At 36.9% G+C, this 14,360-nt stretch overlaps 1 protein-coding gene across 6 annotated transcripts in view; it reads right to left on the bottom strand.

The window, feature by feature from the left end:
- The window catches only part of LOC121427196 (rootletin-like), a 63,507-nt gene that overhangs the window by 36,162 nt on the left and 12,985 nt on the right, over positions 1-14,360 (bottom strand). For 3 of the 6 annotated variants that reach the window (XM_041623465.1, XM_041623467.1, XM_041623466.1), the window contains exons 1-4: positions 9,311-9,583; positions 6,510-7,064; positions 1,687-1,878; positions 101-184 (exon numbers count right to left, since the gene is read on the bottom strand). In XM_041623465.1, coding sequence (XP_041479399.1) covers positions 101-184; positions 1,687-1,878; positions 6,510-7,064; positions 9,311-9,376 — 897 coding nt within the window. In that variant the 5' untranslated portion in view covers positions 9,377-9,583. Of the gene's footprint in view, positions 1-100; positions 185-1,686; positions 1,879-6,509; positions 7,065-9,310; positions 9,584-14,360 lie in introns of those variants that run through there. The other 3 variants (XM_041623468.1, XM_041623470.1, XM_041623471.1) reach the window with 1 other exon arrangement.

The following is a 14,360-nucleotide window of genomic DNA, read 5'->3' as shown; positions in this document are numbered from 1 at the left end:
CCCAACGATCACATTCTAGACAGCTGCAGTGCTCCAACAATGTAATATGAGACAGCTACATTATGACAAAAAAAAAATGTTGAGAGAATAAAGGACTTACAGATATCTTTTCTCGATCGGATTCGTTGAGACTATCATGAAGAGAGGCTTCTAGTTCTCCGCATTTCCGCTTGTATTGCAAGACCTGGAAAGAATGACGTTGAAAGTACAAAAGTCACAATAAAGTGTAGGGACAGTGATTTTCCGCGATCGCGGAAAACGGACGGAATTCACGGAAAAGGCCTTTTGAAACGGAAAGTGGCATTTCAAACGGAAAATCACGGAAAACGTATTTTCCCTCAAAATACACAGAATAGCAACAGAAATTACTCCAAAATAACAACAAAATGAGAGTATTAAATGGCCACAAAACCCCAGAAAACACGATCTCACTTCGCTACAATCATGACAATTCACACATCGTAACTGCTCGCGACATCAGCACACTCGATTGTACCGGTACCCCGCGGCCGTACCCGGCCGGCCAGGTTGCTTGAGCTTCATATCGCTCAACTGCACGGTCGTGTGTTGCTGCCCTCTACGTTTGAAGATGTAACAGCACGATATCCTGGTCTTAAAATCCAAGATGGCGGATTGGCGAAAGTCGTTCTCGGACGATAACGATGTCCAAAAAAACCCCAAATTATCGATGAAATTTAATTTCACTGCAAAATAATGCTAATTATGTGAAAGGTGAGGATGTATGCATGCTAAATGTGATCAAAAAATTATTAAATGCACCCGCATAGATCCGATTAGAACGGATTTTATTGTGTTGTCGGTACAGTAGCAGATACAAATTTTGGCCAGTGCGAGTGTACTCGCTGTGATTTTGCTATTCAATGTGTAAACGGAATTGTCACTTTTCCGTGTGTACAAAGTCTATGGGGAAACGGAATTTCCGTTTTCTGACATGCTGAAACGGAATTTGAGATTTTCTGAAACGGAAAAGGCCATTTTTTGAAACGGAAAATCACTGTCCCTAAAAGTGTTAACATGTAATGTCACTACATAGGAAAGCCAGAAAAAAGTTTTGTTTACAAAAGATGCAATGTTAATGGTAATTACAGTGACAGTAATAATACCGAAGATTTGTGATTTCTACAGGCAAAAACACTCGCAAAGAGTTCTAGATAATAAATATACACATGTAGATGTATATCAAACTACAATGAACATTTACAAGCAAGGTTTCAGAAAGTGAGAGTGACTTTAAGAAGTTCTTTATTGGGAGAGGAACGAGTAATAGTTTGTGCATTTTTTTCTCTTATTTACACTAATATTCAAAAGATCAGAGAGATTTATTCAAAGACACAATACTATCATCTACTCTCATCTGGTACTCAGCATTCATGGAGTCCCTCCATTGAGGCTCCATACAAGGAATCCATTCATTACACCTGGATGGATAGAAGCAACTACAGATAAATACCTAGCCAAATGCTGAAATTGCTTTGGTAGGATTTGAAAGAAAGAACTACACGTAGATGGACACCTACAATGTACATATATAGAGTTCTGAAGAAATACTCAGCTCAACAATTTTGACAACTTTCAAGGTCCCTTCACAATCATTGTTCTAATTTTTTAGAAGTTGATACGCTGACAAGCATGAAAATCAGCATTTCCTATTGACAATAATAATACCTTTGCCTGCAACTTCTGTACAAGCTGAGCCTGTCTCTGTTGGCCATCTTGGTACGCCTGGAGCTTCCTCTTGTAGCTGCTGTGTTCATCTTCAAGCTTCCGCCTCAGCTCAACGTTCTGAGAGACCAGACTACGATTCTGCTCCTCCCGCTCCCGCTCGATACCGGTATCCGCCTTGTAACTCTGCTCCAACTGAAATAGAATAAGATTCAGAACAGTGTATTAAAACATCCATTAAAATGAAAATAGATGTGCAAATAAAATAGCAAATGTGTTCATATTAAAGCTACTGCCTCAACTAAATATTTTGAAAGTCCAGGCTACAATTTGTTCCTCCTTGTAACTCTGCTCCAACTGAAATAAAACGATAACATAGCAACTGTGTTTGAACATATTAAAGCTTCTGCCTTGCAGCTAAATGTCTTGTAAGTCCAGGCTACAACTTTGTTCCTCCCGCTCCTGATTGATACCGGTATCTGCCCTGTACATTAAACTCCAACTGAATAAAATAAGATAAGAACAGTGTATCAAAACATTCATTAAAATGGAAATACATGTACAAATAAAATAGACGCTGTGTTCATATCAAAGCTTCTGCCTTAACTAAACGTTTTAAAAGTCCAGGCTACAATTTTGTTCCTTCCGCTCCTGCTTGATATTGGTATCTGCCTTGTACATGTACATTAAACTCTGCTTCAACTGAAGTATTGATATAATACATATATACATGTAAAAATAAATAAATATGCTTTACAATAGTACAGTCATCTCTATTACATTCTATTACATGTATTTAAGTCCAATGAATTTTCACTATCGTTGAACATCATTCATTGATATTGGAATAAGAATTATAGAATTTTTTTTAAATAATTCAATGTAGCACAGATTCTTTCACAAATGTGAAGTCCAATTCCTCAAGAGTTGAGTAACCATATTCACCACTATTCACTTTTCTAGAAATACTGCACACTCCCCACTCCTTGGGGAACCATTCCACCCAGACAAATTTTCTTAAGCGGGAATGCTACACAGATCATGTACTGACATTCACTTTGAAAGGGAATTTCCAACAATGGAACATGAGATGGAAATTAAACTTCAATCATGTTAGGCAGGGCCCGCTGGGAGAACAGTTCTTGGAAATGAAGTGGCTACCCGGAGTAAAATATGGACATTATTTCTATTGTTTTATTGCTAATACAGTATGATTGAGAGATCATTCATGTCAGATGGTAAAATAACAAGCCTGAAAAAGAAATCTGATGGCATGCATAACAAAAAATGCTTTCTCTCATCACTAATATCAGCGATGAGTAGTAGAACTACTGAAACTTCATATTAATATCATTAATTGTTGATCAAGTGTCTAAAGGCTCTTGTCTCTCCTTTCCAGTATAGCAAGCCATGACGGATGATGAAGTTTAATCATTAACAAGTCATATTATGATATATGCACACTCTTCATATTTCATTTCAGCAGGGGAGGGAGGCGACCTCCCATAGGTTGCTGAACAATTTTTTAAAATCGCAGAGGGGGGAGGGGGCGGCAGAAGAGCAATCAATAATGTAATACATTGTTCCCATCTAATTCCATCAAAGCATTGTATGAAAAAAAAAATTATTGAGATGATTAAAATCACCCTCCTTGACACTCACCTCCGCCAATGTTCTAAAAGTTATAAGATACATCACAAAATAATTCCCAGAATGTCTTGGAAATAATCAAAGCCAAATGCTAGACTGATACGTTTCTCAGTTTGATATTATGAAGAGCTCAAATCTTGCGCGATATTTCCACAATCAGTACAGCCAACGAGAGACCAGCAGCGAAATGAATGGTCCAAATCATGGGCAAAGATATATGAAGATAAAACCAAGACGGATTAAGGATCTGAAGACACTGACACACCAAGAAATCATACTGTACTTCAATTTTGCTCTATTTTCCAGTCCAACCCTATTCAGTACATTAATCGAGCATTTCCACAGCGTGCAAATTAGCACTGTCCTTGGCTGTGCCCACTCTAGATATTACTGTTAATTAATTAAATCCAGGGATTATGATCTGCTGAAAGCCAAGCCAACTTTACACGGTGAATGCCCATCCCTTGCAAGGCTTGGACTGAAAATTGAAAGATTATTACCCACCAAGCAAGGCCGTGCTAAAATGGAACTTATGAATTATTTTCAGCCATATAGAGCACGCCTCCAATCACAAGCCAACACGCCCGGGGAAAACGATTAAAACGTGTGGTTTACGACAAATTTTCATCCTTGAATCTATATTGTGTGAATGGGTAATGACTGAATCACAGAATTAAAGACAAAAATATGGTTTTCACTAGCGAAATTATTATATGAGGAAAGTAAAGAGTTCTCTCCAACTTCAAAGAAAAATCAAATGCTGCTTAAAAATTCGCCCAGTTAAAAACACTGAAATTGAGGATTTTAAAGGGGAAGTTCACCCTGAAGAAAACTCTGTTGTAAAAATAGCAGAAAAAATAGTAAAAAAATATTGGTGAAGGTTTGAGAAAAATCCGTTAAAGCGTAAGAAAGTTATTAGAGTTCAAAGTTTTGGATTTGTGACGTCATAAACGAGCAGCTGCCCCATGTGTTACGTAATATAAAATGCATGAATTTCAAATTTTGTATGGTTCCTGATAACTTAATTTTGTTTTCTATTCATGATCAGGTGTGAAATGATTTGTCTATTGATATACAAAAGCTACAGTAAAAACCATTTTCAATTTTCTGAGAAAATGACATTTCATTGATTTTTTACCATTTGCTATGTAGGAATGCTGCTCGCATATGACGTCACAAATCAAATAATTGAAATTCTAATAACTTTTTAATTATTTGATGAATTTTTCTCAAACCTTCGGCAATATTTTTTATTATTTTTTCTGCTATTTTTACAACAAACTTTTTGTCAGGGTGAACTTCCCCTTTAGATGTGGTTGATAACAGAAATGGAAAAAACATTACTAATACTATTTTTAAAAAAGTACACCTTTATCATCATTATTTCAAAATGGGTGACAACGTCACTGCACTATTCTCTAGATTGTCTGGTACTTTAGTACTGAATGCTAAAATAAATTTAATTTCCTATTATGTACTACATGAATGCTCCTCCTGTATTTCCCCCAAGGTTAAACACTATTATGAAATTGCAAATGATATTGCTTGACAATAGGGGGTAAAGACCAAAGCAACTTTTCCACAAATAGCCAAGTGAAAATGAAACTGGAAATTTGAGTTTTTCATATCTAATTGCCTTTATTGTCATTCATATGCATTGTATGCTGTATCATTGTTATTTGTTAAGGCAATTTTGAAGGAGACGTAAAAAAAAGGTCCCTGAATGTTTGTTAATAATGTATTCAGAAAGTATACAATGCTACTATTGTATACTCTGCAAATCATAATAACTCACAACTACATGTAAAATGTTTTATATCATGTGGTAATAACACAAAAAAATGCCACCCCTCCCCTTCCCATCAACAACACTCTCCAAAACGAAATTGCATTATACTTTTATAGTAATAAGATTCTATAAAAATTCATATGTCAAAAGCTGGAGTAGAAATTGAAAAGATGAAGATGGAAACAAAAATTAAAGCATAACAGAGAATATTAATGTAGAGAAGTATAAACAATAAATAAATAAGTTGAAAAGGCTATATCGTAAATGAAAGAAAAGCCATTTTGATATATTTTTATTGTGCAAATGTACATGTATGCTTTCAAAAAATGCAAGGAGATAAAAGAAGAGCAAAAGAGAAAGAGAATATAAACATGATCACTAGATGGAAAAATAAAACTGTAATCCTGAATAAAGGAGGATGGGGAAAAATAATTCATCATTACCATGGAGAAACTAAAAAAAATCATTGAAGTACAGTATCGATTTTTAATAAAGTTCAAAGTTCACCATGAAATAAAATGGAGAGGGACGAATATTTATTCTTTAATTCAGCTGACAAACATATGGAAATTGTCATTCGTCACATTTTATATTTTCAATGAAATGATTGATTGCCATCCAATCATCAATACCACATCATAAAAGTCTTTATTATACCCATGACTTTTGTGATCAGGTAATAAACTGATGAGTGGAAATGGCTATCTGTATAAGCCTAAAACTTGCTGATGAAAAGAATAATATCATTGTCAAATGCCATTTCAAATTCATTTGGTCTTTGTATCCTGGTATTGATGAGTATGCTTTTAATAATTGTACATCACAACACAGAACACAACACAAATAATATTGGCAGTGTCATTAATGTACATCCAAGATTTAAAGTTAATTTTGTCAGGATGTCATGAAATTGCATTTTGTTTTTAATGCCATTTCAATACTCCATTCCCCTCTCAAAATCTGAAGAAACATGGTCTTGGAACTCAAAGGTTGTATGTAATACCGTATTTACAGAGGATCATGTTTATAAAACCTTTAAATAGAAGTCTTTGGGCCGTATTCTGAGAAGTTTAACTTAAACTCAGGTTTAAAGTTGTGGTTTATTTATGGATAGCCAATTGTTACATAAATCACTAACGGTAGAGATATCATGTTTCAGCTCATTTGGCTCTCAAATTATTCATAATTGTCTAGGAAGTATAAATAGATGATTATCTTGACCATCGATGAATCAGGAAAGAGCACAGCAAAAATAAGAAACATACAGATTTTGAGACTTTTGGCTTTCCATAATAGCAGTTAGTACAGGCCTTTGAGTTCGAATTTAAGTAGGAAAATATGTCAACAAAAACAAAGGAAACACAATTAATAAATTTACTGTAAGCACCTCTTTAGTGTCGCAGCTGGCATCAACCATCTCGCGAAAAAGGAGTCTTTCAGAAATGGCATCCTCTGAATTTTCATCAAAATCGACCCCTTCGTGGGGCGCCCTTGGTTCCTTCTTTATATACCAATCATCGTCAATGGGGTATTCATTCTCATAACTGATATACTGATCATAATTTTGTTCCTTTTCTTCTTCGTTCCATCCTTCCACTTTCCTACCCCCTTCATGCTTGGCATCGTCCCCTGAATACTCCTCCTCCTCAAATTCATCCTCCTCCAGGGGTGTTGGGAGTTCCATGGAGCGCATCCTGCCCTCCTCGTAGATAGGCATCTTTGGAACATACCCTGCAATGTTTGAATGTCTCCGAGGGGAATTCCCCTGACTGGGAGGGGAGGGGCTTGTGGAGCTTGGGGTGTAGGAGAAGCCCATGAGGCTGTAGTCGGAATGACGCCGCGAGTAACCATGGCGATCGAGTAGCTGTTTGACCCGTTCGGTGAGTTCCTCGTCGGTAGCATCGGCATAATTTGGGTCAGTCTTTTGGATGGTGTCTTCCCACTATGGGTGCATGTGTGTGTTGTTTAATAGAAGAATATGTTAGAGCTCTCAGAGTTTAAAGAAACTTTGAAATGCAATGTACTGACAAAATAATTTTTTCTAGACCTTTCATTGCAAAACATGAATCCATTCCTTTTTGCACTTTTAGGCTTTGAAAAGGTTATTGTCAAGTTATCTATTTTTAACTGAATGTCTGGAAAATGTAGACTAAAAATATTCAAGCATGCTAATTGCTGTTCCATTTTGCTATACATACTGTATGACTGGCTGCTCAACTATAATAAGCACTTCTTCTTTCATTAAAATTTGCCTTTGATCTTAAAACTCTTTTGCATTATTGCATTTCAAATTTTCTCTGGTGAAATACCCAAACAATGTTGGGATTCATTGTTAGTGACCACACACTGCAAAATAATTTGTTAAACCAATCCAGCATTAGTGAGCTGTGCCTTGTTTTACTTTATTTCCGATTGCAACAATGTTTGTGCATTTCTTTGGATAAGAATCAGTTGTTAGCAGCTGTTATGCAAGCAGGTAAAATAAAAGAAACCAGAGGCTGGCAGGATATTTCATTAATTAAATGATAGTAATCTATAACTTCTGGATTATCTTGTGCAGAATATAAGCAGATATGTTTACAGTTGTACACTCATCTATGTAAGGGTGTGTTTATGCTTCCATTGCGAGGACAGAATCAGCGATTTCAAACAGCGATTTCAAACGTCGATTCAAAACGCCGATCGTAAACGTGGTTCTGGGAGTGCTGTTTATGCTTAACTTTTCAGAGCAAATCGTGATCTCCAGCTGGCTTTGCATCGTAAAGCGAGGTCAAATTGGGCATGCCTTTTTTAGAAAGTTTTTTTTTTTTTTTTTTTTGATTGTTGTTATTACGTAGAGGTAACATGGAGCAATACGACTGTATTTGCCCGCGGATTTTCATCTCACCGGATACATGTACCAAATGACGTCATTTAAACATGTTTACGATCGTGGTTCTGTTTATACTTCCCCAGAAAACCTGATTCTGGTCTAACGACGTTTGCAAACGCACCTTTTTGTGAGTTTACGATCGGCGTTTTGAAACAGCGTTTAAATGAAAGTAAGCATGGACGCAACCGTGTTTTGGACTAATCACGTTTGGAAAAGCTGATTCTGGCCTGAAAAGTGGAAGCATAAACACGGCCTAAAGTATCATTATGTAAGAGTGCATAAATGTAAAAACAATGTCCCTTGTGCAATTTCAATTTATGTCTTTAAGTTTGAAAGTCTGAAACTAATACATGTATTTTGTTACATGGATGTTCGCTTCATTAATATGTTGTATGTTCTCCTTATAAAAGTGTTAATAAATATTTTAATGCTGTAATCTGAACTTTCAAAAGTTTGGAAAAGATATTAGAAATTTACAATATTAATAATCTCTTGTACTAATTTTCTCTATGATGTGCAAAGTTTCTGTCATTAACTCCATCTCCAGGCAATGGTGGTTAACTGGTAATACATGTAAATAAACACACATTGATTGCAATTAGTAGAAATATTCTTGTTAACTAGCAATGGATTATTTGTTGTCTCAAAATTTTCTTTATGATTCTTTTTATACTCTGCTGTTGGAATCAATTCCTCTCAAATTCACAAATGCTACCTGGAATCTTGTGTGGAATTTCACAGATTTGAATAATTATGTGCATATTCTCTTTCAGGGGGGAAGTAACAAATACTGTAAAGCAATATATTGGTAATTTCCATTTCATCAATTTCAAATCCTGCATGTGAAGTTTTTTGTTAAGAACTTCAGACTGTCTGATGAAATAAACAAAAATAACCATTGAATAATCTGTACTGCACAAGGAACATGTCAATTACAACAGAGAATCTAAGAATGATGTGCAGTCAGTTGTAATTTTAATGTTCAAATTAAATATCAAAAGACATTTACCATAAGGTATTACATTATTAACAAACAAACAGAAACAAATGAAAAACACAACACATATTGTACACGTGTTTTATGGACACAAAAGCAGAACAAAAAATTCAACATGTGCACAATGTCCCACATGTTTCAAAGCATGTGATGTTATCATCCAACATAGACTCACAGATATACCAAGGAGAGATATCACCTCTATTATAAAACAAAGTAAAGAAACAAATAAAGGTCCATAACTTAAACTGTGCAAAAAATTGTTAGTCCATCAAAAGAAAAGGTGAAGTGCAAAGAAAAAAATCACGATCAAACTTGCTTGTCGAATCCTAGTTTTGACCCATCCTTGCTCCTCCATATCAGCTGCTCCACCCCTTTGATCCATCTTGATTTCAACTCGATAAACCAAACCATTAACTCTTCAACTCGGTCATAAAGTAATAAAAACGGCGGCCAACCGACTTCATGATCCTACATCAGACTAAACTGAAGTTCAATGCTGCACTATGCATGAACAAAATTGCAATATATCCTCGTTGTTTATCATATTAAAAGCAAGCATGTACATGTAAACTCAACCGTAATAATTTTAATGTGTGTGGTAGTCATTCCAATAAAGTAGCGTCCCCTACAACCAGGGGACAATAGCGGAATATTGATTATTTAAATCAGCCGGGATCGGTTAGCACAATGCCCATTCATTAAAATTGTTTTGAACAGGGTAAAGAGGGCACTGTCAGTTCACTATCGGAATCCTTGCATTATTGGAATATTTCTGCAGGCGCTTCTCGTAGAGGATGATCATATGTTCTGGACAGCAATGGCTCCTTCATTTACATCTCATAAAAACCAAGAGCTCTGTAAATGGTTTGGTACTGCACTGGCCTACATGTAATCTTGTTTCTCATTCTTTTTCCAGTAACAGATCTAGATAGGATTAGAACCTCAACATAACAGTTTTAGTCTTGCCCCCTTTTGGAATATTCTGTATATTAAGATTACCTCCTATTGGGGGCAGGCTTTTCATCACTTCAAAACCTTCAAGTGCCTTGGTACTTTAATTTAATCCTTGCCTTAGCTGACGGTTCTCTTCTGCTCTTATAGGATTTTTCAGATTACCTCAACTTCTTGCAAAAGGGTTGAACATATCTGATTAAAACCATCATTTCACATCAGAAGAGGAGTGTACTATTCATTGCAAGCTGAAGAATGACAGGTCTCCTATCAAAATTGGATCACTAACTTCAGCACTTTTCAGCATACATTTGGTTATTCAGCCAATGACTGCATTGTATTGTATTGATTTTCTGTCAATTAAAAATACTAACGATAGATATATTTACAGTTACAAAGGAATGATTATTAAAGAGACAGAGGGATTGTCCTACTCAGTGTTGATAACATATCAACACTGTTTTACAGCCATTTATTTTTAATGTTTTTAGCCACACACGTACTTGACTGATGCTTGACAGATTTCAGCTCAAGCTTGATTTTTTTTACTATACATCATGGTATTATGACTTCTGCTTGAATTGAACTTCAGCGTCCATGCTGTACATCACACATTTGTGTGGCATTGAGTAGTCCAGCTCTTTACGTTCAAGGTAACACTTTACTTGAAAGTCTACCTGTACATCTATGATCTTCCAAATATCTGGATTGCTTCAATTAAATAAAGCAGCAAACCAATTTCCTCTTCATCATAACCAGGGAGCACTAACGATTCATAGGTGGACGCCGTGGACATACAGTGGTCTGGTGGTTCTGGCTCTCGCCTTTTCAAAGAGATGGTTGTGGGTTCGAATCTTAGCCATGGCATGTTTTCCTTCAGCAAAAAATTTGTCCACACCGTGCTGAACCTGACCCAAGTGAGGTGAATGGGTATTCGGCAGGATTACGTAGAGCGCTTAGAGACTTCTAACAAAGTAAGTATTAAGCGCTATATAAGCAAGTATAATTATCATTATTATTATGCACGAGCGCTGAAAGGCAGTTCAAGCTAAGGTGGGGTTATAAAAATAATAATGTGTCTAGGAATAGATTGTTTCTTGATAGATGGCACTATACAAATACCTATTATCATTATTTTTATTTTTATTATTAGGTGTAATCCATGGTATCAGAAATAAAAGGATATGCATGAAGCTATTCTTTTAGCTCAGTCTGATGAAGAAGCAGCCTTATGAACTGCCTACAGGCAATTTCATTGGCTAAATCAGTCATTTCATCTGATGAATATTTATGCATTTGAAGTTTGCAATGGTCATGGTGGTGGACTTTTCAATTTATTATCCATGGACAATTTGAGTCCAATGCACTTTCCCCAAGCATCATACAATGGAGGACTATATAATGAATTTCAGATAATGCAAACTATCACATCAACCTACCTTCTTTTAATGAAGGGTCACTTTAATGTCTACCAGTAGCGTACCTAGGATTTTCCCATGGGGGGGGGGCAAAATCGTCCGCAAAAAATTTGACCCCCCCCCCCCAAAAAAAAGGTCCTCAACAGGATATAAAGGACATTTCACAGCAGAGGAAAAAATTGACAAGTAAAGAAAAAGGGTCTTTAACTAGGCCTTCTCGTCAGGGGGGTCACGGATAGGTCCCTTGCATGGGTTGTGCCCCCCCCCCCCCCCGTAGGTACGCTAGTGATGTCTACATTTTAGGATGATCTACTTGTTGGCCGCAATTCCTGCATGGGCCACTGGGCCTTCAAATACAAATATTTTGGTGCCCCCTCTTTTTATTTTTCTCACTTGAGGTGGAATACAGAATTGTGCCCTGTAAAAAGAGGCCTTGGTCTTTTGAAATTATTGGGAAATTAAGGTCTGATATCCAAATGACAGCTGACCTTCAGTAGCCTAGTCTAGGAAATGCTTTGTTTCCAGTACTTTAGGTCAAGCCAACCAAACGGAAGTGGAAGAGAGAAAAGGCAAGCAATATCAGATGCAAAATAAAAAAAGTTATGTAATTAATTTCAACCTATTTTCATAAATTTCTATCAAAAACATTTTGAGATAATTATATACATTTACAGTTAGTTGGTCAAAGTATCAGGATCAGTATGAATCCATTCTACTTGTAATGAACTCACTTAATGTGGAATAAAATAAAGAATGAGAGGGGGCACTACATCTCCATTCTTATTTTATGTATAAAAGTAGAAAGGATAGCCCCTTGACCAGTAAGAAATGGGGAGGGTTCTGTATTCTTCAAGGCTATTCATCCAGGAGAATGACAAACAGGCACCCAACAATGAAACAGTTTCACCCTCCAAATAAAGCTGATAATAGGGGAGATATTGATTGAAGGCAGGGGGATTGGTTATTGTTTGGGTGTGAACTGTTCTTGATTAACATGAATAGAAAACATGGCTCAGTTCATAATAGAAGAGACCAGGGGGGTGTTTCACAAAGATTTAAGTATGACTTAGAGTCGCACTTAAATACTGACTTGCGTACGGTATGAAAGGCTTGACCGCATCTGTCAGATCGTGTCATGAGGACGCGCACTAATGCGTATCTATCAATAAGATCGCGCGTTCCATATCATGTACGGCATTTAAGTGCGACTTAAGTCATGCTTAAATCTTTGTGAAACACCCCCCTGTGCATGTATAGAAGACGCTAATAGTAGGAAATTGGAAGAGGACTGATTAACCCCAAAACAGGCCCAAAAGAGAAAGGGCAGCTATAAAGTGAGGTGGGGGTTGTATTTTTTTAACCTTTCAGGGAGTGATTAACGAAGCATCTTGTTTGTGATTTTCACTAATTTGGTCTGAGCCAATTAGATCTAAGGATGTCAGTAGCTTATAACAGTTCCTCACAGTGAAAATATTGTAACGTTTTGTTTCATGAAACACACCCCTGATCTGTAGGCTACACTTTCATCACTTCAAGCACTTTTTTGGACAATTATGGTTTTATAAACAACATATGAGCAACATAGTCTTTCACAACACTAGGGGCCCGTTGCTTAAAACTTTTTACATGTACTGTACCTGAGAAAACTCAGGTTGTTTTCACCGGACTTTTTGCCCTGTGTTAAAGTCAATGACAAAAATCAGACTAACCTTAGTTTTCAGTTTTTACAAGAGTTTTCTCAGGTAAAAAATGTTTTATGCAACAGGCCCTAGGATGTGCATTCTCCTTGCCTCAAATAGCATTTATGAGACATTGATTATCTATTTGCCTATTCAATGGCACACTATTATTACCCTGGAATCAGCTCCTCCAGCTGCTAAAGGCGCTTGGTGCATTCAACTAGGAATAAATCCTTCTGGGAGCACATTCACCTCACCTGGGTTGAGCACAGCAAAATGGGTAATTTTTTGATGAAGGAAAACATGCCTATGCTGGATTCAAACCCACGTCCCTCTGAATGAAAGACGAGTCGTAACCACTAGACCACGACCCCCCTTCCAATTCACTACTGAAAATCAAAATCGTTCTATTAATCACAATGCAAAAATCCCAGCCAACATGAAGACATCCCTGAAAGACTGCAATTAATGATTTTCAGGGGTACTTTGCGTTTACTGGCAATATTTAATTCAGATGGATGTGATAGCATCTACATGTACAGACATATACACACATTGTGGCTGAAAATTTTGAAATCATAATCAATCCCAAGGCTAATGTAGGCATCAGTTCTACTGTATGTGTGGACCAAGGGAAGTTGAGGAAGAAGGGTCAGATAAAACTGGTCCCCATTTTCAGTGGATTCCCTTTCCAGGACAAACTCTCACCCCAAAATATTAATAGTATACATGTAGTTCAAGGTTCAAAGACTGGAAGACAGATCTTGATCCATGTTGGCTGTTTGATCCCCTGGGGTTAAGTCGGGTCCTAAAAGTGCAAGTGTTCACCCTGACAACCCAGCAGGTAGCAATTTGTAACTGATTCTGAATGTCTGAATGAATGACAGGAAACAATGTCTGGGGAACATGCTGTACACAAGTTCAGGATGGGTTTTCATCAACTCTCCACGAGACACCTCACAGGGTGCATCCATGCTTCCCATTTATAGGGGTGTCCATGACTAGCGATTTCTTGACAAACCTTAGAAAGGCAACTCTAATGTTCCAATGGTAACATTTCTGATTTGAAAGATACCAGAATAAAAACTAAATTCTCAGAAAGTATGTGCCCAAATTGTGACCTTTCCTCCCAAACAGGGAAAAATGTCACGTAGGGGCTCAGCTCAAAGGAGCCCTAAAAAAACCCAGGCTGGAAAATCCCCATTTATTTCCATGCTGTATCCAATGCTGCAGAATTTAGACTGTGAAAAGTAGCCCCAAAAATCAAATTTAAATCTGTGGGCCCTCATTATTTGAAATGCGACAAGCCTCCCCCCCC

Source organism: Lytechinus variegatus, chromosome 14 (genome assembly GCF_018143015.1).
Source record: "Lytechinus variegatus isolate NC3 chromosome 14, Lvar_3.0, whole genome shotgun sequence".
In the NCBI taxonomy this organism is placed as follows: domain Eukaryota; kingdom Metazoa; phylum Echinodermata; class Echinoidea; order Temnopleuroida; family Toxopneustidae; genus Lytechinus; species Lytechinus variegatus.
The sequence above is the reverse complement of the archived record's forward strand: the minus strand, read 5'-3'. Positions and strand labels throughout refer to the sequence as shown.